The 25936-nt window shown below is 38.3% G+C and overlaps 2 protein-coding genes across 2 annotated transcripts in view; one reads left to right on the plus strand and one right to left on the minus strand.

Annotated features, from left to right (window-relative positions):
• The window catches only part of psmd1 (proteasome 26S subunit, non-ATPase 1), a gene marked incomplete in the record, with an annotated part of 40508 nt that extends 15351 nt beyond the window's left edge, over nt 1-25157 (minus strand). The window contains 18 exon segments of the mRNA XM_035653332.1: nt 1-95; nt 2969-3083; nt 17398-17462; nt 17967-18062; nt 18387-18583; nt 18856-18967; nt 19174-19347; nt 19464-19542; nt 19645-19733; nt 19892-20020; nt 20144-20204; nt 20688-20914; nt 21499-21642; nt 22188-22396; nt 22647-22816; nt 23196-23269; nt 24074-24117; nt 24958-25157. Of these exon segments, the coding sequence (XP_035509225.1) occupies nt 1-95; nt 2969-3083; nt 17398-17462; nt 17967-18062; nt 18387-18583; nt 18856-18967; nt 19174-19347; nt 19464-19542; nt 19645-19733; nt 19892-20020; nt 20144-20204; nt 20688-20914; nt 21499-21642; nt 22188-22396; nt 22647-22816; nt 23196-23269; nt 24074-24117; nt 24958-24973 (2096 nt within the window).
• Nucleotides 5882-15495, plus strand: htr2b (5-hydroxytryptamine (serotonin) receptor 2B, G protein-coupled). The gene is made up of 4 exons (XM_035653333.1): nt 5882-8505; nt 9007-9609; nt 12865-13065; nt 14086-15495. Exons 2-4 carry the CDS (start codon nt 9348-9350, stop codon nt 15054-15056), a joined length of 1434 nt encoding a protein of 477 aa, XP_035509226.1. The 5' UTR covers nt 5882-8505; nt 9007-9347; the 3' UTR covers nt 15057-15495.
• Nucleotides 25158-25936: the final 779 nt, after the last annotated feature.

A 25936-nucleotide genomic window follows, 5' to 3' on the forward strand; every position in this document is an offset into this window, starting at 1 on the left:
TGCTGGATCATGATGAGGGCAGAGGCAATGAGTGCACCTTGTCTCACATAATTTACTGGGTCGTTGGTCATGGGCTCCAGCAGATTGATGGCCTCCTGTGTAGGAAAAGGCATAACAGAAAAGTTGGTAATATTGCTTAAGTTAAGGCTATAATATGTAACATTTGCGCATTAAAATGTCTAAAAACAACTCATATCTCCTTTGCACATGCGTCAGTGTGGTTGTCATAAATTAACGTTATCAAGTTTTAAGTACCATTTTTACAATACACTTTTTAGATCTTGGTCATTCTCAACTATATAATTTAACCGTATAAAGGACTTTAGTGATCTGATGTATGAATCTTAAGTTATCAGAGAAACAAGCTGGGCTACCTGCCTTTTGTGATTGTTTTACTGTGAGAGCACTTCTAGCAAACATGTATTTTCAAGCTGCACAAACTTTATGGGGCTTGTAAATAATCATCTACTGCCATATGTACTGCCAAATGAGGCAACAATGAATTGCTAATCATATTAAAATGATTTGGAAATGGCTTTATGTAAAAAAAATAAAATAAAAAGTAATCAAATGACTTCCCAACTTTCCCATGTACATCAGGAAAACATAAGGACCAGATTCTTGAAGGTGAAGTTGACAAATTGATTGTTATAAGATTATTTGTTTAGTATTGCTTTACAAAAGATGGAATAATGACCTCTTTTAATGAGAAGGGAAATTTGGACTTTTTCTATATCTTGCCATTCCCTTCCAGAGAAGAACAGTGCAACCGGGGCACGTTTGTTTGGTTAAATACAGGAAAAGGGATTATCAGCAGAGGCAACCAGACCACACAAATTAATGACATTAGCGTCATCCATATCTGGTTGCTCGGGACAACTGAGTAACAGTGACAACAAGCCCGCCTCCTTCAGTTTCCTCCCATGATCACTCTGAATGAAAAAATAAAGGAGGACCACCTTTCTTCTCCTTTTATTTCTGCACTCTTCTGTAATGGCTGTAACTCACACCACCAGACTCAGAGGGAGGTGTCAGCTCCGCCGAGCAAAGAGAAACAAACTCGGATGATGACAGTGGAGGTAAAATAAACCATGTTTCATCAGTGCTCTCGGCTCAGCTGGCCGAGACAGTCGTGTACCGGGATGATATGTCAAGAGTGTAAAGCCAACACCAGTCGACCACATCCTGTTCCTGATAGGTTGTCGGGTGGTTTAATTGAGGGTATTTACTGTCAGGACCAATCAGCAGAGCAGGTCTACACATAATGTGGTTGCTTCAGATCCTCTTAATCCATGTACAGTGGTGGACTGTTTTCTTCAGGCTTGTACCTCAGCATGAGTTAAACTTTAAATGGAGATTCAATTTGGAAAAAAATGGCTAGAAGCTTATGTAAATAAACTCAAAACAGTGCAGAACACACTTTACCACGACATAATTTCCATTTTCATACATATTTATAAAACTGTATCATATAACAGTATTCTGAAACACTGGCTCTTTTTCTTGGTGAACAATGCTTCCATCCAATTCACTAAACAATTGCATTTAAGATTTTCAATAATCGCACAAATCAGCATGAAACAAACTGATAACAGAAAAGATCAGCCTTTCTGTGCAGGTTTTCCTTTTACGTATAAAAACAGATCAGGAACATCAGTCCAGTAAAAATATCCAAAGCTCAAGGTGTGCAAATGATGGCAAAGGAATGTGCTCCCTCTAAATAGGTGACCCACTTCTCTTGCCACATCATCATTTTTCTCAGTAAGGACCTAATGTGCTTGAGGTTTTATTCTGGAAAAACCAAGCAGCGGATCTTTGGAGCTGATCAGCTCAGTAGCATGCCTCGGCCTGATCTTGTCCAAAACATTCACTTTAGGGCTTCAGGGCTCAGGATGCAATGAGCCATGACTCTGCCACCTGAGACTTATCAGCCCACATAGTTAGACAACTCGGGATCTGGCAGCACCCTAACTTCTGTCTTCTTCACTCTCCTTGTCAGACCTCAATGAACCCAAACACAATGACAGGGTACAGCCTGGTGACTGTGTGCCAAATTGGACCAAATCTCCCAAGAAGTTCTACAATTTGAGCTCAGTGCTGACTTTCAATGAAAATTAAAGCAAATTTCAAAAGATTACAAGTAAAATAGCTGTTTACTTTTGTTTTAATCACTATATACAGTAACCAAGACAATGGTTGTTGCACTTGGCTTTAAAGGTTTAAAATAAATCTTGTAAGATCAACTTGGGATAACAGCTCGGTTTTAGAGCAATATTACACCCATTTTCTAAGTTCTTGTGGCATCATTACATCTGACAACTTCTCCAACTTCTGCAGTGGATAAAGAACACAAGTCTGTACTCGCTCATCTAAGATGAGCCGCACAAAAGGAGCCTTCGGTTTTAAGAAAAACCCTTTGTGCAGCATATATAATCTTTGCATCAGTGACGCACACGTTACGCCAAGGCAAAGAAAGTACATGGGATAAATGAGGACATCGAGAGAGTGGTTGAAAAAATGCTATCTAAGCTTTTCTTGTACACAGTCTTAACGAAGAACATTAATTCCAGTTATGAGCACCAATCCCAACAGAAGCAAGCTCAGACTTCTCTTAAACTAGTACTCATTATTTACATCTTGGAACTGAGATAACTACAAAACCTATGTGTGGTAATATGATTGAGGTATATGTAATACGATGGTGAGGTTTGGTCCATATGGTTCCCGCCCCTTGTATAGAGGGGGGCTTTATCTCCTTTATCTAACCAGAGAGAGAACCACCACCACCACCACACTTTTAATATATTTAATAAATGTCAAACATTGTTGCACGTTTCAAAGGCCTAAAATCATTCCTGATTATTGAATGAATTTCTATAACAGCAGCTCAACACTATAAATGAAAAAGGTTAGGTAAGGTGACTGTGTTTTAAGTTAGAAAGGAGGGGGATTTAGAGGAGGCACTCACCTTGTTTCCTGTCCCAGCACAGCAGATGCCCAGAGCCATGGCAGCTCCACAACGCACATGAGGGTTGTAGCTCTCTGACAGAAGAGACACCACACTGGGACACTGCTCAGGGGTCCTAAAATGAGACACAGAGAGAAAGAGAGAATTTAAGGGTGAGTCAAGCAGAAACTCTTGTAGTTAACCATTATAAAGACAGCCCTGAGGAAAAGAGCAGGAGTGTGTGTGGACCTAATTTCACCCATTGATGAAACTCAAGAGCACTGTACAGAACTATAAAAAAAAATAAACCAGTTTAGGTGTTAAAAGGACCAGTGTGTAGGCTTCAGTGACATCCAGTGGTATAGTTGCAGTTTGCAACCATTTGTAAACAGCTCAGCCTTCCAGGCGTGTAGGATCTAGAGCGCTATTCAGAGCCAGTGTTTGGTGTGTGAAAGAATGAAACATGGCGGTTCAACATGGTGGACTCCATAGAAAAAGAGGACCCACTCTCTTTGTGGATAAAAACAGCTCATTCTAACCAAAACATGTTTTTATTTTCAGGTGATTTTACACTAATGAAAACATACCTATGAATACCATTTTCCATTTCTTTAAATAAATCTTCCTTAATGTTACACACTGGACCTTCAATATCATTTTTGGGAAATTGCAACTATTGTTTGACTGTGGAAAAAGATGTGCAGAATTTAGAATTGATGCCCACAATAATATTCAGACCAAAATCGGCACCTAAATGATGGATGAGGACATTTGTTCCATTTAATGGAAAAGTGCTCTGAGGCCTTGAGCAAAAGAGCCACATGAACCATCAGAATCAGAATCACGTTTATTGCCAAATACGTTTTTACACACGAGGAATTCGTCTTGGTGCATAAAATATAAAAAAAAAAAAAAAAAAAAAAAATCACACAAAAATAAAATATAAATAAATAAAGATAAGAAAAGAAAACTGTACAGGAAACAGGAGTGCATTAATGTAATGCTTATATACAGGGTGGGTAACCCTTGTAGTCATCTTGAGATGGCTGATGGGGAACGCTCATTTGGGTCACCTTTCAAAAGTCTAGAATCTGTGGCAATTTGTATAACATGGCACAAAGGGTCATGAACACCATTATTTTTGATTCCACAGGTGCATTCACCTATCTATATGCTTACTGTTATTCCTTCTGTATTCAGGAAGCGCCTACATGATATCCATGTAATAGCAGAACTCAGTGAGAGGTGGTTAGAAAATTCAAGTTTTCTGAGTCAGAGCTAAACAAAGTGCAGAGAGAAAGAAAAGTGAAAGAGCTTGGATATGAAATGCGGGGCTTTGATTTATCTTTTTGAAAAACCTCCAAGTCCTTGTGCATTTTCTCCAGTGGTGCTGTTGTGGAATAAAAAGAATAGAAATAACGGAGCCAAACCATTTCAGCCAAATCTTTGGCTCAAGATACAATTGCAAAGGCTGTGGCTCATCAGGACTTTTTTCCACTTCTTGTATAAACTGTTTCTTTGCCAAATGAAGTGAACGTTAAGGGGTGTTAATTAAAATGTGCATAGAAGGCATCTATATGATTTTTTTATTAATTACATTCAGTTGAAATAGCCAAGATAATGGGATTATAATATTAACAAAAAAAACAAGCACTTAAACGGCATACAGATATGAGTCACAGACCACTCCACTTTATGTCCTGTTGACTACTTGACAAAAGTATCATGAGACAAAGGGTTGTCAAGATAAGGACCACACGCAATTATTAGGTCCTTCAAGTTAACCTGATGAGTCTAAATTGGAGGCCTTAAGTATGGGGAGAACACTTAAGTCATAATGAGATGATCTTCAATCAGTACATGCCAGATGACTAACACTAATGTGGAGTCTCGTCGCATTAGGTTTCTGTCACCAGGGGAAAATACCAAGCACCAATGTGCTGGTTTCCCGATTTCAACAAACACATTCACAAGATTTAATAGTCCAGTGTAGTGTTGCGGATCGTATTGAATTGGTCCATCAGAGATATTCAATTTGAAAGAAAGAAAAAGGATGAAAAACATCTATGGTTTTTTAACCAAAAATTTGATCTGACAGATGACAAAAAAATGTTTGGTTTGCCCGAAACTGCTACTTGGAGTGAGTCAGTCAAAAAATAAATAAATAAGAAAAGATAAGAACAAAGTCTAAAACCAGTTTTGTAATCAGCAGCACTTATCACTGTCCCAACAACACAGCAAGTGAAGGGGCTCAGGCTGCTGCAGTTGCTTACACTGAACTAAAAGCTCATTGATCGGATTAAAGAAAGGAGAAAGGAAAAAGAGATAGATAAATCACCTAGCTGTGGCTCGACCTCAGCTGGTTTAAGTTTGTGTATTTGCCAAGTAGTACAACATTAAGAAATTAAACAGACAATACTGAAAATAAACACTAAAAGTAAGTCATAAATTCAAAATATAAATAAATAGTAAAAATAAGTATTTAATACAACTGTCAGTTCATAAGCAAAATTACTTTTGGCATGACAGCTTAAGCAGCTACTTTTACTAGATTAGATTTTATTGGAAAGAACCAGATAATAGAAATCAAATAAAAGTTAAAATACAGCAAGGTAAGAAACAGTAAACGTTGCATTATTGTGAGAGCTATGGTTATATTATGTTGACCTCTCAGAAGCGCATGAAAGTATAGAAGGTGGCCAAGATATCAGAGTCTCTCATTCTTCATTTATCCATCTGATTTGAATCAATGAATTGCCTCAAAGTCCTGAAAGTGATGTCTAAATAAGTGATAATCTTCCCTCTGTTTTGTGTTTAGTCCTGTGGATGCTTTGAGAACATGCCACTATATTGATGATCTCTACTCTGTTTGATATTAGAAGCTCAGCTCATGAGGATTATCAAGATCTAGATCAACTTGCAATTTCACCTACTAAGGCTGCTCCGATCACTAGAAGTAGTATTGGCTGATAGCGATCACCGGGTCTATTTAAAACCTTATGTTTATACCTATACCTGCTTTTGAAGCAAACACACACTGGTGTCTGTCCATTATAGCATGGAAAAGTATTAAGCTGGCCATCAAAAGTTGAAGTTTCTTTTGTAATAGCTAGACACTGAGACCTAATTCATGAAATTGATAGGGGACTACGGTAGATTAAAGCGTAACTTGAGAAAACTTTCCTGTGGCTTTTTCAAATTATTTAATCTGGAGCCTTTTCACCATTTTCAAAAGTAGAAGATAGTTGGCTAAATCACCTTCCACAACCGGCAAAATGGAAGAAGTCAGACGGAAAGAAGAAATCGATATCTAGCATTGTTGAGTCTGAAAAGGCATAGAAGCAATGACGTCTGTATTTCAAGCCTGTGTGATGGACTAAAGTTGATTACACGTAACAAGGCTTACAAACACATTCAGCCTGCTTTGGACTTTGGATCTAACAAAATCCATTGGTAATTCTTTAGGAAAAGATAGCCATCTCATTCACAAAGACACTGAAGCCTTCAGAAGTGCACAGTGCAGCTCCTGTACTCAGATCCTTGTAAAACATTATATGCTTTAAGAGTTTATTGGCCATACGTGCCAAATTAGAAATATTTACTTGCCCTAGGCTTTTACTTGGCTGGTTAATGTACTGTATGACCATATGTGCATGTCTCACATTTATTATGGGGTGAGTGACAAAAGGCTGATACAGCTGCAACTTAATAACTCCCTGTCTACAAGTCCCAGGCAATGTCCTGGGAAGTAACACGCACATTAAAAGATCATTGAAAGAAGCAGAAATACTGCTTAGTTGAACAAATTATAGGCAGATTTTGCCACATGAAATGTGATTGCAGCAGTTACTAATTCAGTCGCACTGTAAAAGAGCAGATCTCATTAGCTTGTTTCCTGTCCATTATAACCACTTACCCAAATGCATAATGAAAGTACCTGGACAACGTTGTATTAAACAAGCCAAGAGGTTGTATGGCTTTTATAGTTAACACTTAAATTGAAATCATCAAATGTCTGGAAAGGAGAAAATAAGACAGACACTGTGACTACCAACAAGGGAACTAGTTTTTTAGTTATGCAAATTTGTAAATAAAATAACAAATCACAACTTGATACTAAAAGTTAGTACAATAACTGCTGACAGCTACGGACGTTCCAAAGTGTGCACACTTTGTAAATCTGATATGGCTGCAATCTGATCACGCAAGTTGGGGTATGATTAGAAAATGTCAAATGTCAAAAGTGCTAGCAGCACACCTTAAACTGTTACCTGCATTTTCCAGTGATCACAGAGGGTCTGCTTTAAGTCTAGTTTTTAACACCAGCTATCACAAATTGTAACATAATAAACCATCTGGCAGTCAGGTTACAAAAGAAGCCCGTACAGGACAGACTATCTTTAAAAGCTACTGGCACCCGAAAGAGAATTAGGGAACATGTTTCAGCTTAACATTTGGTTACGGACTGTTTTTTGCTGGGATTCCTAAGGGTGCACAGATGTGGGGGGGGTTACTGGCTATACTTGTCAAATTTACTTGTGAAGAGAAGAATCACTCATTATCTGGTTACTGTAACAGGGATCCCATATATCCATGTCCTTTAATGTCTTACATCTGCTTTTAAAAGCATAACAATGAGTACGCACAGAAAACACTTTTTGACTTGAGGCAGGTAGATCAAATGAAAAAACAAATATGGTCTAAATTTCAAACTTAATTTTCTAGAAAGAAAAAACAGAATCGTATTTAAATTACTTTCTCAGACTAAAAATGTGAACCCATGGAGGATGAAAAGAAAAACGATAGGGTACAAGTAAAATTTTTGAGCCCCTTACCACACAGAAGGCTTCACCCCATACACCACCACTACTACTACATCCCCCACCCCTGCAAGCACTGAAAGGAGGAGAGAACAGAAAGTGACAAATATAAACAGTGGGACGGCTGTGTTGAGGGAAATTACCTCCCAGAACCACTGGCATGTTGCCAGTACGAAGACATTCATCTGTTTCGTACAGAGTCTGACTCATAGGCAAGACGGAGAGAAGGGAGGGGAAGAGTGGGAGAGCGAGCAAGACGGGAGAGAGTGCGATCTGATCACAGGCTGTGAACAAGAGGCAGCGAGTGGGAATGGCAGAGAGGCAGAGGAGCCACAACATCTGAAAGTTTTAAACCTGTGATCGCGGTAGGTGATGCGAAGCAAGACTGGGGGTTCCTCCAACATGTGGAAGCAAAACAAATTCCACTTCATGGACTGCTTCAGACAGAGACAGATTTAGGTTTTGCCGCTGAGGGAGGGCATTCTCTGTCAGGTTCGTATTTGGGGAAGGTGGAAATATAAAGATGATATAAAGATGACTTTTAATAGATGAGATTTTGAAGAAGATTAAACTAAGAGGTGTGCTAAGACTGAAATGCATTGGACAGTAAGCAATATTTTGTGCTGGGAGAGCAGTGCAGCTTTAGTGTTTATGAAAGTTAAGACGTAGCGGCTTGGAAAAAATACTTGAACGTCAACAAGGAACTCAAATGTACAGACACGTTACCTCCAGGAGCAGGTAAGAAACTTTTGCAAAATACAATCATACCAGTCTGTTTTTTTTTTTTTTTTAAATATTAATCAAGTTTGATTTTGTGTAATCTATAGTCGTGTACATCTTTGTAGGCTTAGGTAGTAAGAGTGAGAGAAGTCATGTGTTGTTCATCTAAACCGACTTGGGAGGTTTTTAAATCATTTTAATACCTTATTTTTGTTTTTAAACATCAAGAAACTGTCACAATGTAAAAATTAAATATCTGAATTTAAAAAAATTCAAACCTTATACGCATTAATGTATAGATTTTGATTAAAAAAAACAATTATTGAATTATATATTTTTTATAGCTATTTTTCCTCTGTACATTTATTTGCTATAATGTAGAAACAATTATGTCACCACAAAGAAAATACCCTACTCTTTTTTTAGAATAAATGTTTCATTATTATTCCATGATTTAGACAAATTAAAGCTGGTTCAAGGTACTGCTGTTCCTTTAACAAACCTGTTTGTTCTTTTAAGTGGACCCAGTGGATGACAAGAGTATCAACTGCCTGGGAAAGTGAGGACCCCTGCTAACATCTCACTGTGGAAATACTAATTGTGTTGGGATTATTGCCAGAATTGGAGTTCAGTGTTGGACCCCTTTTTTTTTGGTTTTCTTTTTCCCCTCCAAGCAGTGGATCTAGCAGATATTCATTTTGGTTTGTACACTGCACAAGGGATGAAGCATCCTGTGCACTAACCAGCCCTACCCTGTGTCCTTGCCTGTGGGACCCAGTGACCATGCTGACCGAGTGTCCAACACCAGAAAGATCAGAGCCCCGACCCACGCTAAGGCCTGCTGTGACCTCTGCAGCACCATGTCTCAAGCAGTCGCGGCTCCACAAGAGGCCAACAGCTTACAGTCAGGAGAAGCGCCTGGGGTTCAGCTGAAATGGGCTGCCCTGCTTATTGTCATGGTCATCATCCCGACGATTGGAGGAAACATTCTGGTCATTCTTGCTGTGTCACTCGAAAGAAAGCTGCAGAACGCCACCAACTACTTTCTGATGTCGCTTGCTGTGGCTGATCTGTTGGTGGGACTCCTTGTGATGCCCATTGCCCTTGTCACTGTTCTCTACAGTAAGTTTAGCATTGAGCTTTGTGTTTAAAAACCTGATAGTCTGCCACAAAACTGTAATACAAAAGCAATAAATACATGACCCTACAGAGAAAAACAGGTCCTTGCTCAATGTGAAAATGAATTCCTTCTAATGAAATAACCCAAATGATGAATGCCTTTACCGTTATACCTAGCTTGGTTTTAAGTGTTTAATCCCTATCGGCTGACCAGTTTGAAAACCATTACTAACAAGTTTTCAGAACAACAATGATGTAAAGTGAGTGTAAGAGTGTGTGTCTGTGGGGTGAAGGCATAACAAGCTACAAACATTTGAGAAGGAGGAAAGCCCCCTCATTTTCATGGGGAAACCATTTACTTTTCAGACTACTAGCCTCCAAAGAAAAACAGGCTTTCTAAGGAGGATAAAAATAGTTTGCGACCAAAACACTAGATACAATCGTGATTGTCTTTAAACAAATTATTCTAGATGAAATATAACAAGAGATGGTGGACAATAAACATCCTCTTCCTCTGGCAGTGATATGATAGCAGTTGCACAGCTATGACTGAACTACTGGTCAAGGGGATCATTACCCATAGGAATAAATGCTAATGAAAAGGTTTCTTTTTAATTCCAGTGACAGTGCTGTGTAAATACAGCTGCATAGGAACTGATTAAGACTCATATTCTCGATGTTTTAAGGCAAATACAGAGCTATGGCCATTAGCCAAGGCATTATTGTCAGTTAATTCAATTGGAGGATAATAAGCCAGATCATAATTATGTCTCTTTCTCTCACTCCCCTCTCACACACACAGACACAAACACACACGTCATCACATTTTGCACGACAACTAGATATGTTACATTGAAAGGCAAAGAGTCAAACTGGTACAGATGCTGCTTTTGTCTATTTGATCTTAATGTATAGGCTATATAAGTGCCATACAATGAATCTATCTACGTCTGTCTACATGCTGTCCACATTCAGATTGAAGGTTTTATCTAAGGCTCTGATAAAAAGTCAAAACCCATAGGTTGATATACAATGCAGGAGGTGTGAAAGCATTTCATGCATGCTTAAAAATCCACCAGTATGATTACCTGTTTGGCTGTCAGCAGTCAAGGCACTCCCTGGTGAGCTAGGATTTTATAAATGAACATTTACCAGGGAGGTCGCACACTTTAACTTTCTCTGACTGTGTGGAAATCTGATGTTTTTACATCACAGATAAATCAAAGGCATTCAAATGTGGGTCTTACAGGTAAAACATGGAACTAATGACTGATGGAAGTTGTGTGTGTGGGTGGCTGCTCTCTAGGTATGCTGAACTGACACCAACTGGTCAGGGGAGTGAATAACATTTCTCACATTTGTAGGCTAGGTTTTTGCAGAAAAGACATTATTAATGTTCATAACAACAGAACTAATAAAGAATGAACTAATGAGCCAAAGACTACCGAAGATTTATACTGCCTGTACAAGCAGAACAGCTCTGTGCCTGGTACAGCAAAAACTACTGCATGGGGCTGGCAGAGTTATAGGTATAGGTAAAGGATAAGCTAATTGCGAGGCCACAGAGCATTCAGTATTCAGTATTCATGAAAGGGTGTACAAAGTTGAAAAAGCTTCAATTTAAACCTGAAAGAACAAGACAAGAATGTGACTAGATTACAGTTACACCTGTAAAGACAACCAGTCATGTTCCACATCTGCTGGGCAGATGAATTCAAAGCATACAGGGAACACCTTGAAAAATTTTATGGATCTGCTTGTTTATAATGTGAACTATGTGAATAGACACTGTTGTAAACTTAAAATATAGCACAAAGTCAGGAAGAATTTCTTAGAGGACACATGATTTGGTGTTGCTTGTCACACCTGCCAGGCATCTTCTTTCAACACATTACACTGCCAACTGAGTCAAAGTTTCTCTGGTAGCCATATTAAATATACATTTTCACTACGTCTCTATTCTATTATCCTTTTTTTTTAAAGCTGTGGGTCAGGATTTTTTTGTACTATGCGTTCATATGATTAGTTTTGGCTGATTAAACACGAGCCACAAAGAAAAGAAAATATCTATGAAACACAATTTAAAATAAAGACAGACAACTAGATGTATATTAGTTTTCCTTGATGACTTGAACCCATTCCTAACTGAAGTTATCTATAATATAACAATTCTGACTTTTATGCATATAATATAACCTTGTTCTGAGTAACAACAAAGAAATAAAATAAAAATTTAATTAACTGTGTGGATGAGTCTTGTCCTATGGAAGGGATTGACCACAGCCAAAGGCAAACTATAAAAACCACAACAATAAAGCAGAGTTGCTGTTTTTCTTTCCTTACTGCATGTTCTCAAATGCGTAAACACAAGAAACTTGTGTTGGGGGCTTCTTTTCTGCACCAATTATAAGGTTTTTACAAGTGGTACAGACATGGATAGAGGGTTATGGTGACATTATCCCTTTAACACAAGATTATGAAACTAACAAAAACTCAGTTGCTCCAATACAGAAAAAGTTAAATTTGTATGTGTAACAGACAAAGGGACAATTGCAGAGGGCTCTCCAAAGTTTACTCAGTTTGTTAATTCAATTAAACAAAATAAAAATATTTTCCCCTCTACAGCTACTTAGAACCTGCAAGCTACACTGTTTATTGAATTTGGCATGGGACTAAACACATCACCAAACAGGTACAGAGGGTCTACTTTGAGAAAAAGTGAAGTATTTGTCAATGAATAAGCCTTCCAGATGAAACCTCATCAAAACTATGACTCAAAAATTCCCCCAAGTGTGACAAGAAAGTGGTGCAGGGAAAAGAAGGGGGGGTGGCATAACAAAAGAAAATTCTGTAAAGGAATATTTCCAACAGTCTTTTGCAATGTTAATGGGTGACAGGACAAAAGCCAGAACAATTACTTGCCAATTTTATGCCTGGAACTGAAAATAAACACTACTGTTGAGCATAGTCTCCAGCACATCTACATAAAGAGCTTTTAGCTCCATAAACACTCGGTGAACCCTTCTTTTTCCAGTAAAGTCATTCCTCACAGAGATAAACAAACACTAATCTTTTGCATGAGTGCTACTTTTAATCCTTTGCCGTTGTGGTACATCTCCCATAACTGGTAGAGTGCAAGACCAAATTCTTTTTGGAATGAAAATGGGTTATACCACCAACCAAGTACATTATGGGGAGTTACTAACTGTAACAATTTATAATCTTACTGGACTAATTTCCTTCTAATCTTCTTTTTAGACTCTGACTGGCCTCTTCCGGAGCCCCTCTGCCCCATTTGGCTGTTCCTTGACGTGCTGTTTTCTACCGCATCCATCATGCACCTATGCGCCATTTCACTGGATCGCTACATTGCCATCAAGAAGCCAATCCAACACAGCCAGTACAAATCCAGAGCCAAAGCGATGGTGAAGATTGCACTGGTGTGGCTCATATCCATTTGTAAGCATATCAATTCAGATTTCCATAAATGCTTAACTGTTAGTCTTCACTTCGATAAAAGGTGTTTCTCACGAACAGTCTGATTTCGTGATATTAGATCCATGGCAGACCTGGTTGATAAATATTAAATATTTGCCAGATGCAATAAAAGCAGATACATTAAAGTGTATTTGAGAAGGATATGGGACAATGCCCTATGGGGACAACAACCATGTAAATTTTCTTGAGAAACTGTAGTTTGTCCAAAGCGTAATGTGGCTTGTGCATCTAAAACAAGAAGCATTATTTTTGCGGTTTATTGTTAGGTGTAAAAAAAATAACGCCACCACAATGAATGCAAGCTGAAGGAAGGATGGTACAGTACCAAATATAAAGAGCAGAAGGCCACAAGCTTGCACAGACCATGAATGGGCCCCTGGGTGAAAAGGTGCTTTACCATTTTAAGAATGTAAGTTTTAGGAATAGAAAGCATTCGCAGAGGGGTTGGTGTAGCTGTTTGCTAGTCTTCTTTATGAAAGAATATTACAGTGTTGTCAACCTATTTTAGCTTTACAGTAACAAACTAAAAAGTAGCTTCTGGCCATTGTGTGTAACAACAGAGCGTACGTACTTGGCAGAATTCACAGAGGCATTACTGTTCAGTGCCCAGTACTCAGACCACTAAAAGCATAGTCATTTGGCTGACGGGTTCGGTTTCATTTGAGCTTCATTTCTTGATCAAAGCCAGAAGATCAGATGGAATGAAGGGAGCAGCAGTTAACACTGCTGACAGCAGAGTTTTTACTGCGACTGTATAGTGGTGTTCAGTTTAAGTGGGACTGGGTGATTAGTTTACTTGATTTAAAAAAATAAAAATAAACAAAGAAATCATGCAATTACAAGTTGCCTTGTTATTCCTGACATTATACTTTCATTAAAAACAAATATTGTTCTATTTCTACTACCATACTCATTTAATAATAAATTAAACACAGAAATATCTTGTTTTGATAGTACTAACTATTCTTGTAATTTTTGTAGGTATTGCAATCCCGATTCCGATTAAGGGGCTTAAGGACTACCATCCTAACAACAACATTACCAACAACGTCACCTTTAACAGTAACCACACATGCCTGCTGAAAACCGACACCTTCCGAGAGTTTATCATGTTTGGCTCCTTGGTGGCATTCTTCATCCCTCTGACCATCATGATGGTCATCTACCTTCTTACAGTCCAGGTGTTGCGCAAAAAGGTTTATTTGCTCAGGTCAAGGGTGACTCAGCGCTTTAGCTACCCAACAGTATCCACAGTTTTTCAAAGGGAACAAGCTGTGACTCCACCTCAAGCTAAACAACTGAACATGCTGGATGGCAGACTTCCCAGGATGCAAGAAAAACCAAATGTATGCACAACAAACTCTCCTACAGGAGATGACATGTCCTTTCGGAGAATGTCAACAATGGGCAAGAGGTCAATGCAGACTCTGAGCAATGAGCAGCGAGCCTCAAAGGTGTTAGGCATCGTCTTCCTCCTGTTTGTAGTCATGTGGTGCCCTTTCTTCATTACCAATATCACCTCTGTGCTATGCACCAGCTGTGATGTTCGTGTAATTGCCCGCCTCATGGAGATCTTTGTTTGGGTGGGTTACGTGTCATCCGGAATCAACCCACTGGTCTACACCCTATTCAACAAAACTTTCAGACAAGCATTTACGCGTTACATGACCTGTAATTACAAAAACTGTGCCAGTCACAAGTCAGGAAGGCCCTCAGGGGCGTCACATACAGATCGGACCTTTACCCGGATTTCATTCAGATCTTCCATGGCAGAAAACTCTAAACTGTTCATGAAGCGAGGAATGACGAATGGAATCGGAGCAGTTAGCTACCAAAGTCCACTGAGGTGCCGGCAAGTACCTGTACAGTCATCCAGTGGTGTTGTGTTAGACACAATGATTCTGACTGAAAATGAAGGTGGTAAGCAGGAGGAACATGTTAGCTGTGTATAGAGATACCAGACAAATTAATTAAAAAAGGGAGAACTTGACATGGATCAGATTCATGGTGCAACAAATATTCACAAACGCATGATTGGAATCTGCTGTTACTCCTAATTTGATTGAGAAATCATTTAATGTCAGTGCTCATTGTGCACTACACAACAACAAAATCTAACCTGTTGTTGTCATCTAATGTTTTTTTTACATCCATAATGTTTTAACAAAAGCAAAACAAGGCAATATTTTTTACTTATGATCATTTCAGAAACATACAAAACACTAATCACAAGTCAAACTCCTCCGGTTGGTCAAAATATTACTCAATGGGCCTTTACAACAGGCCATATCAACAATGTGAATTCTCAAAGACAGTTCATAGTGTACCAGAATAGAGTTTGAATTCTCAAACGTTGTAGCCCTGAGATGACCTGTAACAGGTCAAAAAAAACAACAGAGGATATCCTCTATGAAAAGGCAAAAGTCGACAAAATTAAGGAAAACAGACAAAAATGTGAGGAGTGAAGACATAATGATAACCTGAAAACTCTATGTGAATGCAGTAAACAATATACTCCTATGCTGACCCTTTTAACTTGGGCTATCTGAATATGCTGTAAACCATCTCAGACCATATGCTTATATTTTGCTAAGACAACTCTACCTTTCAAATTTCTTCTGCATCTGACACATATAATGCATTGCACTCTTGAAATGATACCTATTGTATTAGCTGGACCTTTGGAAAGCACTCTTGTATGTGTATTGGAACCTGATGTTTTGATATGTTAAAAAGGTTTCCAAATAAAATATGTATATTAGAAAGAAAAAAGTCCAGATTAAATGGAAACCTAAATGTGTTCAATAAAATATTTTGTGTTGCTGAACTGAAAGAAAAAACCAAAGCAGTTCTGAGCATTCATATTCTTTTTCTGTCAACTTCTACACTACTTTCATTTTATCAGCAAGCAACGCTGTTTTTCATGAACTAATATGGACCAAAACACAACAGACAGCCAGATAAACAGTCTAAATTAGACAGACTTAAAAGATCAGCAAATACTGGAATAACTGCAAGTAAGGGCACTGTGGGACAGCGTACTAAGCAGTTTTTTTTACCTTTATGTTTAATTGCAGTTTGTAGACTTATTGTAAGCGAGAATAAATCCAAATAATAACAGTTAAATTAAACCAAATTAACAAAATATGGACAGTGTTTGATTAATGTGGCAAGATATGAGATCTGAGTTTGGAGTGTGTCAGCATTTTATCTTTACCTGGACGGACCCTGTTTCATTGTTACCAGAATGAGAAACTTGCTTTTGAAACAATAACAGAGACTTAAGACATTTGAAATCAAAGCTGTCTTCCTGTGTATGCTGGGGGAATAGAGGGAGTTATCCTTGAGCCATTAGGGTGGGAAGTTGGAGAAGAGGACTGAATTGTTCTGGTTCAGAAGACTTTCTAAACACTGAAGATTTATACAAAGTTTATCTAGCGGCCAATTGATCACAGAATATCACATAGCCTTTTTTGGGCTTAAAAATGTACACCCTGATATTTGTGCACTGGCTAGGCTGTCTGTTTAATACTGCTCTGGTCTGTGATGGGTAAATTCTTTTCTGCATAAGACTGATGAATCCCTATAAATAGCCAGGGAAGAAAATGTATGAGTGACAATGAAAAGTACGTCCAGCTTCTTCTGACAGAGGAATATCTTCCATGAAGAACAGGAAGTTATTCTAGACAACAGTGCATCTAAATTCTTCCATCATACCATAGAGAGGGTGTTAATGTCCAACTACAGCTCTGCAGCAATACAAAACTAAAAATTAGAGCGACCCAGGGCAACAAAAAACAAATGCTTCATTTTTAAAACAACCAGAGGGATTGCAATGGTTCACAAAGCAATGTTATGCCTACACTGTGCATAGGTACATGCATTATCACCATTTGTTTTAGACATGCCAATGTTTTTACTGGTTCTTATCAAAAAAGAACAAACACATTTAAGAGTTACATTTCATACGGAAAGCAGGAAACAGTAAAAATATTTCGATGTCATATTTGCAATAAACACTTTTATAACCTAGGAGATTACACTAAATACTGTACAATGGAGTCTATTTCAGAAGTAAATGTCTAATAAAATTGCTATTAGACAAAATGGACTGCACAAATGCAGTGTTTAATTTCATCTTAACACAAAGCAGTGTGTGTTAGTGTAGAGGCAGATAAATAAATAATAGAAGAATTTTGGCCAAGACTGTGAGACTCCAGAGAGAAAGGCCTCTGGTGCATGTAAAGTAAGTTAACAGTGTTCATAGCTCAAGTTATTTAGTCTGGCCCTTACCTGAACAAGATGAATCCAATGGACTCGACAGCAGCCCTTCTGACGTCATCATTCACATCACTCACCTTTATTAAGAGAAGAAAAGCAGGCAAATTACCAAAACTGATACCGAGACTGTAATGAACCTTTATGATGCATCTCCCTTACGGCTCACGGTATGAGGAATATTCTCCACTATCACAGCATCTAATAATTTTAGCTTGGATGAGCTGCCACCTACAGGACACCAAGTTGTTTACACCTCTGAAGCATGCTGCATTTGCATGAAATATAAATAAATCTTTAAATTGTAATGTCATAATATATAATATAATATTTACTGTAATGTAAAAAGGACCCACAGTGAATTTAAGTGGTTCTAATAACCTGTAACAAGATTACTGAGCTAAATGTATTCAAAACCTTTTATACAGCTTCAGGCACAAACAGGAAAACTAATCTGAATTATGATGCCAGCTACAGTTGCGCAGCCCTGGCTGTTGGTATCTGCTTCACTGCCAGCATGATAAACCTGTCTTCCACTCAGTTAAATAATGTGTTGTGAAAAAGGCAGAACAGGAAACACTCACAGCGACATGTAGCAGGCGTCGGATGGCCTTGTTGTTCCCGGAGCCGCAGTAGGCCATGCCCACTGTATACATACCAGAGCGCCGCAGGATGGGGTCCTATCAGACAGTGAAGGAAAGCAGAGCTTTGAGACTTTGTGTCTGGATGCACAACTACGATCAACATAGTTTGACTCATTTCCCACATTTAGCTCTTACAGAAGCATTCCTGGCACAAAGTACAGAGGAAAAGCCTCACGTGTGACATGAAATACACACAAACTGGGTGTGTATGAGTACATCAAACACTGGAACTACGAATTACACAAATAGAAAAACGAATTTATAGAGATCAACAACTTACTAAAATACACTGATACCCTCCCCACTTCCTTCTCTCTATGTCACTCCATATGTATTGTTACTATCACATCTAAGCCTTACCTTGTCTCTGCAGAGGCTTTCAATGAGGGCATCGGCCTCCTCCATGCGCCCATACATGACCAGGGCAATTCCCACTGCCAAACCACGCAAGATCTTCTCGTGCTGTGTCTCTTGAGCATAACCTACCATGTCCTCAATGGCCTGGGCTGACTTGGAGCCCAGCATGACCAGACCCAGGGCCAGGCCTGCAGCTTCACCTGAGAGGTTACATAATATTGTCAGGAGGGCTTTTTTTTGTTCTTTTATATGTTGATGAACACATAAGACACAATTTTCATTTGTTAACAATGAATAATAATTTCCTTTGAACCTAAATATGATTGTTATTTGAAAGTATTGTATTAGATCAGCACAAGCAGGAATCAAAAATAAGAATGTTTTTTTGGAAGAGAAGAGTAATGAGGGTTAAAAACTGATGATCCACCCCGCAATTCAGAAAACATTTCCATTATGTCCAAGGCCTACACACCAGTAACAGCATCATCCTGGTACAGGTTGGACTTCAAGAGGTCATAAACATCCTGTCTTGCTGTTCCCAACGCAGCCAAACCAAGGCCAAGGGCACCACCATGACGGACAATCTGTGATATAGAAGAAGAAAACACTATGAGAGACAGAACACTAGTACATAAATCAACCAACGGAAACAATGACTTAAAGTAGCTGCAGGTCTCAGCTACAGACTTCTAGCTGAGGCTTCTATTTCTAAGACACAATACTTTTTGTGTTGTCTTATTTTATTACTCAAAACGGAACCAGCATTCAATGTAAACGTCAAAAAACGTACATCATTGCTGGCGTTCTTGAGCTGACTGAGAAGGTAGTCAATGATGTCCCCGCCATGGTTGGCATGAATGAGCCCCAGAGCGTACAGGCCTCCTCCCTCCTGGTAGGCCGAGCCAGGAGAGGTGTCTTTGGGCAAGTAGGTGGCCATTAACTGGAGAGCCTCTTTCTCATGACCCTGAAAAACACAGCAAGTCATGTCAAATTGAACCTGGAATAAAATTCATTTAAAATTCATTCCAGTTTTTTTTTAAAATACCATTATATATTATCATCATGGTGACATAAATGTACCTTGTGGATGACACCCAGACTTGCTGTGGCTGTGAATTTTGCCCAGTTGGTGGCTCTTGCAAGCCACTCCAAGTTTTCTCTGCAAGGTCAAACAAAAACTGTAGTCAAAATGTCACTGGGAGTAAATCTGTTTCTTCATCTCTGCAATCTATGAAATAGTTGTTTCTCACAGCACAATTACCTGAGGAACTGGTCACTTGTGGTTCCTGTGTGCATGAAAGAGTTGGCTATTACTGTTGCTGTGTGGCACACCGAATTTCGGACTGCATCCTGGAGTGACAGAGAAAAAAACCCATAAAATCTCAGGAGGAAGCTGTGACAGCGAGTTCAGTGGCTTGACACAATCTACAGCTCATCTGACCGTGTACACGACAGTTTATTAAATTATGTTCTCTCAGAAAATTTATCTTATTACTAGCCCACCTTACCTTTGTGTTTTTGAGGATCATTAGATCTGTGTTGTTATTTCGGATTAGGAACTGCAAATGCAGCTCAATGGCCATTTCTCCACTTAGGATTTTGATCATCTTGGCATTCTGGTCTTTAGGCTCATCTTTCTACAAAAACACAGAAGAAATATGATGATAACCCAAATCAACGTTGCTCTATTTAGACCCAGAAAATTACGAGCACCTGTTATAACAAAAGTGCTGCAGTACAAAACAATCCAGAGAGCTTACCGTTTCTGCTGGCTTTCCAGCAGGAGAGCTGCCAGCCTTTTCATCTGTCTCCATAGCATCACTGTAGGGTCCAAAAACAACTTGTCAATGTTATGAATGTTATGATATAAATTTTGTCAGTGACTCAAAGAAGCCTCAATTTTCAGTTAGTAGCCCCAAATCTCCCATATATTCACTGTCGTTGGCCTAATGGGCTATAAGATGCACATATATTATAGTTATACATGTATATATTTATGTTAAATCCTAAATATCCTGACTGAACATATCAGTGGCAGGGTTCGTGACACAAGCTGAGATAATTCAATGTTATGCATTGTTCCCGACGACTTACAGATTTAGAGAAATATTTTCCTGCCATGCTTGTCTAGTTTTTGGTTACTTAGGTAGAAACTCATACCCTCATAAAAAAAAAAAAAACCTATACAGATGTTTTCTTAAGCTTAAATGATCAGGAAACAGTCCCTAAGTCTTTGTGAACATGAAAAGGATGCAGTGCTTCGGCCAATGTATTGGTGTGTTCTTATTCACTTCCACTGCCTACCTGTCTTTGTCTGGTGTGGGCACAGTGCCTGTATTTGTCGAGCCGGGGACTGCAGGGATAGGTGTTCCAACGGTTCGCAAGTTCTGGATGACAGAGGAGAGGAACTGCTGGCTGGCGCTCTCATACAGATCAAAGCAGATCTGATAGGCCATCAGCAGGTTGTCTTCCTTGACTAGCTTCTCCAGGATGTCACTCACAGCCTGCGGGTCATCCAGGAATATCAGGCACTAGAGAGGGGAGGAGAAACAAATATTGGAGAGGGATTTTAGCTTCTGACACAGTTTGATCATCAATATATAACATTGCTTCCAACTGTTATGCATAGTACATGGAGTACACCAATAGTTGTCAAGATGTTTCTTTTTTTATATCTTTATCTAGGTATACCTAATTAACAGGAAACCAAGTCTATATTAAATCAACATCAGAATAAGCCTCAAAACCATGACCAAATAATGCAAGCAATCAAAGAATTAAGTGAGTTAAAAAGTACAAAGTGTAAAAGAACATGTTAAATTCCCAGACAGCAAATTAAGAGTGAATGACTGGTTCAAAAAGCACTGCCATTACTAGTGGCAGCAACTACTACTTCGACAAAGTGTCCTAATCAAGGTGTCTGTAAATTTTTTTTAAAATAAATCAATAAATATTATTCTTATTAATAATAATAATAATAATAATAATAATAATAATAATATAAAATGCACTAAAAAGTGAACTTTTAAGAACAAATCTGTCTGAAGGACATGTTTTTATTGTATTTTTTACATTATTATGTTACTTTAGGAGATAAAGTGTTTTTGTGGATTACCTGGCAGACATTGATGAAATCAGGCTTCTCCAAGTTCATGTAGAGTTTGACCAGCACCCGCAGCACCTCGTTGCGGAACTTCTTGTTCTGCATCAGGGACATGCACACCTTCAGGCTGTAGGCAAGGAGGCCACTCACATCAGTCTGAGGAGAAAGTAGCAGACAGTAGTAATTAGGAATGTCCTGATGAAGGTTTTTTAGCCCCTGATCCGATCCAAGTCATTAAATATTGAATATCTGCTGATACAGAGTCCCGATCCGATTATGTAAAAAAAAAAAAATTAGACCATACACTGCACAACGCACACTTAAAGTACATTAAAGTTACTCAATACAATGTAAATACTTGACAATTAAATAGCTTTGCATTGCATTAAGAAATAAAATGCCTGCATCAAAGCTCTTCCTTAAGAACAGTGAGACATCTCTAGTAGCAATTATCAACATTATCAAGGAAGTAATAACAATTTGTGTAAGAATTATACCTGTACAAGTTATGAACTGTGAAATTAGTCAATGTCACCAAGACAGTTATTGTTTTTGAATCAAATGAAGCTCTGTCAAAGTTTTGGTATTATTATACAAAGTATGCTAGACTCTTGTACGAGACTTAGGGCTATTCCGGTGAGCATTAAAGCTAGTAGAGCTATTTAAAAACTAATCTCAAGTAAATGACAACAGTGGCTCACCGATTCTAAGATGGTCTTCTCGAACATGTCAAGTCGCCTCGTCTCCAGGGCGATGCCAATGGCCTGCTTGTACTTGTGATCGTCTAGGCAACGCAGGAACATCTTGTTGACAATGCCCTCAAGGCGTGGGTCAATGCTTTTCTTCTCTTCATCCTCAGGCAGCTCAGCATTCTCCACCCGCAGCTTGGTGTAATGGTCAATGCATTTGGCTAAGAGAAAAGAAAAAAAAAGTTAATTCGACTACTAAATTCAACAACGTAATTCAAGTCAATGTTGTATTCATGTTATTCACTGGCTTTCTCCACCAGAAAACCTTGGTAGGTTTGTTAACTGGAGGTAAGAATTTAGTTTTTCCATTTAAGTTGTTTTATATAAGAGTCATAGCAGTATCCAAACAAATGCCACATGATCACTAAATAAGCAGTCCAGTAAATGACAACTTGTTTTGGTTTCACTTACCAATGATGGTCTCCACATATTCTGAGTCATCTGTGACATTGAAGAGCTCTCCAGCACCGAGAGCATAGTTCAGAGATTCCTCGAAGGCTCCCAGGTGGTAGAAAACCTTGGAGGCCACCAGGGCAGCAAAGGCTCTGCTCCGAAACGTCTCATCCTCATAAAGGACTTCGCTGGAAGTGGACAACATATAGTTACGCAAGAATTTAAAAAAATCGCACTAGCAGAGAGATCATTTCCATCTCTACTGAAGTTATATGAACTTTTCGGTCTCACAGAGCAGTTTCTGCCACAAAGAGGCAAACTGAAATTAGGAAGGATGCAGAGATCTGAAACCTTCTAGTCAATAATACACGTTGGAAGAACAGTCAGTACTCTACTGGTCATCATGAGGCACATTTCATCTGCATCTAGTGTGTCAATACTGTACGTGTCACCACTTGTAAGGCAGGTAAATTTGTCACACTCCTAGTACACTTTGAACATTTCTCTCTAATGTGAGCAAAGAAAGAAGACAAGGAGCTGAAGTTACTGCTCATCAACAGTACTTACATTTTATCTACTGATCCAGAAATCTCAGCCCAGAAGTCATTCACAATGAAGTTCAACTTGTGAAGAGCAAACTCCTGCAAGTGAAACAGAGATGTTACAGAGACATAATTTACATTTTATTTTTTTTACCTTTTGTCACACTGCAACTGTGTCTTTACATTAGATCCAGCTTAGTTTACGCATTACTTCAACAGTTTGGGCCGAGAGCTGCACAATATGGTGAACACTAATCATATCGCAAATATTTTAAAATACTGCAAACGATATGATTCGCAATTAGTCAGAATGATTTTTTCTACATCCCAATTTTCATTTTCACAAAAAAACAAAACAATAATTAAAGTCATGATAAAAAGACATTTGTTGAGGTCAAAGAAAACAAATGTTTTCTTACATCTGATCTCGACAGTACTTCATTATAATTCTGTTTTGAGGAACATTTTACCTTTATCAAAAAACTGCAGCTTCTGAAATGTGGATATTGCACTTGGACATATTGTAATTTCGATAATATTTACTTATTAAGTGTGCAGCCCTATTTGCACCTTGAACACGACTTCCTTCATGGGCCCAGTCAGCATCAACCCTTCAACTTTTTCTTTCAATAGGACATAAAATACACTAATCAATGTGTTTGGGGGCCGTTGTAGCACTTCCAGAAATTAAAGTTAGTGTATGCCAGAAGGCTTTCCCACTGGCGCCTTATGAAAGATTTAAAGAGGAGCCAGTGTCCTAAAACCTGTGCGCTTGTACAAGAAAGTAAAAACACACTTACATGTACTCTCTATACTTCTGACTAGCGTTTGACATTAAATTATTAGAAGTTAAATTAAATTAGAGCTTCCCATTCTGTCTATCACTCTGCAACCAGTCCTTACCTTGAGCTGTGGCTCCTCCTCATCAAGGAGTGAAATAATTCCAGCTAAAACAAAAAAGAGAGAAGAAAAACAAACACGATGAGCTGCTTGATTCATAAAGTTCATAATGCTTTCATTTTTCAACCATTGAAATCCCAAACAAAACACAACTCGCCATATATTATATTCCAGTGCAGTCTACAGTATGGTAGGGGAAACGATTAACATCTAACATGTTTACACATAACACATGAGGGATTAGTACTGCTCTTACTTTAAAAAAACAACATTTGTCCGTAATCATTTCTTCATTAAGAGACATTACAAGCACTTGTTTAAAAGTTTACCCAATTATAAAAACACAAATTAAAGTGGAGTTATTCAAATACTATGACAACAACTATATTTAATGACAGACACTATAACTAACAAAGAAAAGCAGGTGTCAAACATATTGTAACGTTAGCAGAAATAACAGCGTCAGTGATCGAAGTTTTGCTTCAAGGAAAAGAAACTACACTGACAGTGAGTATTATCCGAGTATTATATTAATGCCAACATGTGTTTTATTTATTTCCAAGATGAAAAACCATTCCTGTGTGTTTGCACAAGCATGAACTTGAACACCTGCTTAAATATCTGGAGTCCTGTACACTTTACTGACTGTTAGCATTGACCTTACATTAACTACTAACGAAATAACACATTTTAACCGGCGTGCAGTTAATAAAACCATCGCATAGTTATACCAATGACACATCTCAAAGGGCTACTCCATCCCGAGGAGTATTTTCGCGGATTTATGAGCTAAAACCGGCCGGCGGCTACCTGACAAGTCCTACATTAGCTGTGTGACTCAGCTAAAGTGGCGGCTAGCAGAATAAAAACACTCTCCTACGACTTACCGGCAGATGTTATCATGATTGGCTCTTTATTCCCTCCTCAGCCCCACGGTCCTGGTTCGACGGTGGAAATCCGTGCGACTGTTTGAGGCAGATAAGGGGAATAAAAAGGCTTGTAGTATGTGAAAACGCACACCGGAGGAACCAAACGCAGCCGCTGCTAACTTCTTTTTGTCCGGTACCGCAAGTCCGTTGTACAAGGACCTCCGAGCAGGTTGGCCGCTTTTAAGCCTGTTTGAAAAAATACACATAAATGTAATAGTAGCCATTGTATCCTCGTAGGTCGCGTCTATTCGTAGTACCTTAAAACATTTGTGATAGTGTCTTGCAAGATTTTATCTTATTTAAAATGAACTATGGGAGTAGATTAATTGAACGTATGCGATTTATGGACGGGCTTTTCTAAAGGCGGTCTATCGTGAATCAGTTCTTTTGCCATTCTGTCTGTTAACAAATGGGGTCCTTGGACATTACTGTGGCTGTCATGCAGTAAAGTAAATAAATGAAAGTACAATGTTAATTCATTTATTTATACTCAGTCAATAACCTACGGAAGCGTATTGCTTTCACTGGGAAATTTATCTTTTGGTTTGTTTTTCGGAGTAATTTATTTCAGATTTTCAGTTTTCTTTTCTTTCTGTTTTTCAGAGTCATTTATTTATTTATTTTTTTCTGAGTAATTATTTGTGTTTTTCAGAGTATTTTATTTTTATGGTTGGTTTTTCTGAGTAATTTTTTCAGATTTTCTGAATATTTTTTTGTCTGTTTTTCTGAGTAATTTATTTTTTGTGGTTTGTTTTTCGGAGTAATTTTTTTTTTTTTTTCGGAGTAATTTATTTCTGTTTTTCAGAGTAATTTTTTTATGGTTTGTTTTTCGGAGTATTTTTTTTCTGTGTGTCAAAGTAATTTATTTTTATGGTTTGTTTTTCGGACTAATTGTTTTTCTGAGTTTAGAGATCATTTGAAACAATAGACGCATTCA

Source organism: Morone saxatilis, unplaced genomic scaffold (genome assembly GCF_004916995.1).
Source record: "Morone saxatilis isolate NCDOM2014 unplaced genomic scaffold, NCSU_SB_2.0 Contig12, whole genome shotgun sequence".
NCBI classification, from domain to species: domain Eukaryota; kingdom Metazoa; phylum Chordata; class Actinopteri; family Moronidae; genus Morone; species Morone saxatilis.

What these genes read in the sequence shown, in the direction of transcription:
- htr2b (XM_035653333.1), top strand. Translation starts at nt 9,348, where the DNA reads ATGTCTCAAGCAGTCGCGGCTCCACAAGAGGCCAACAGCTTACAGTCA. An exon ending in CCTTGTCACTGTTCTCTACA is followed by an intron (nt 9,610 to 12,864) that starts GTAAGTTTAGCA and finishes TCTTCTTTTTAG; the next exon opens with ACTCTGACTGGCCTCTTCCG. An exon ending in GGTGTGGCTCATATCCATTT is followed by an intron (nt 13,066 to 14,085) that starts GTAAGCATATCA and finishes TAATTTTTGTAG; the next exon opens with GTATTGCAATCCCGATTCCG.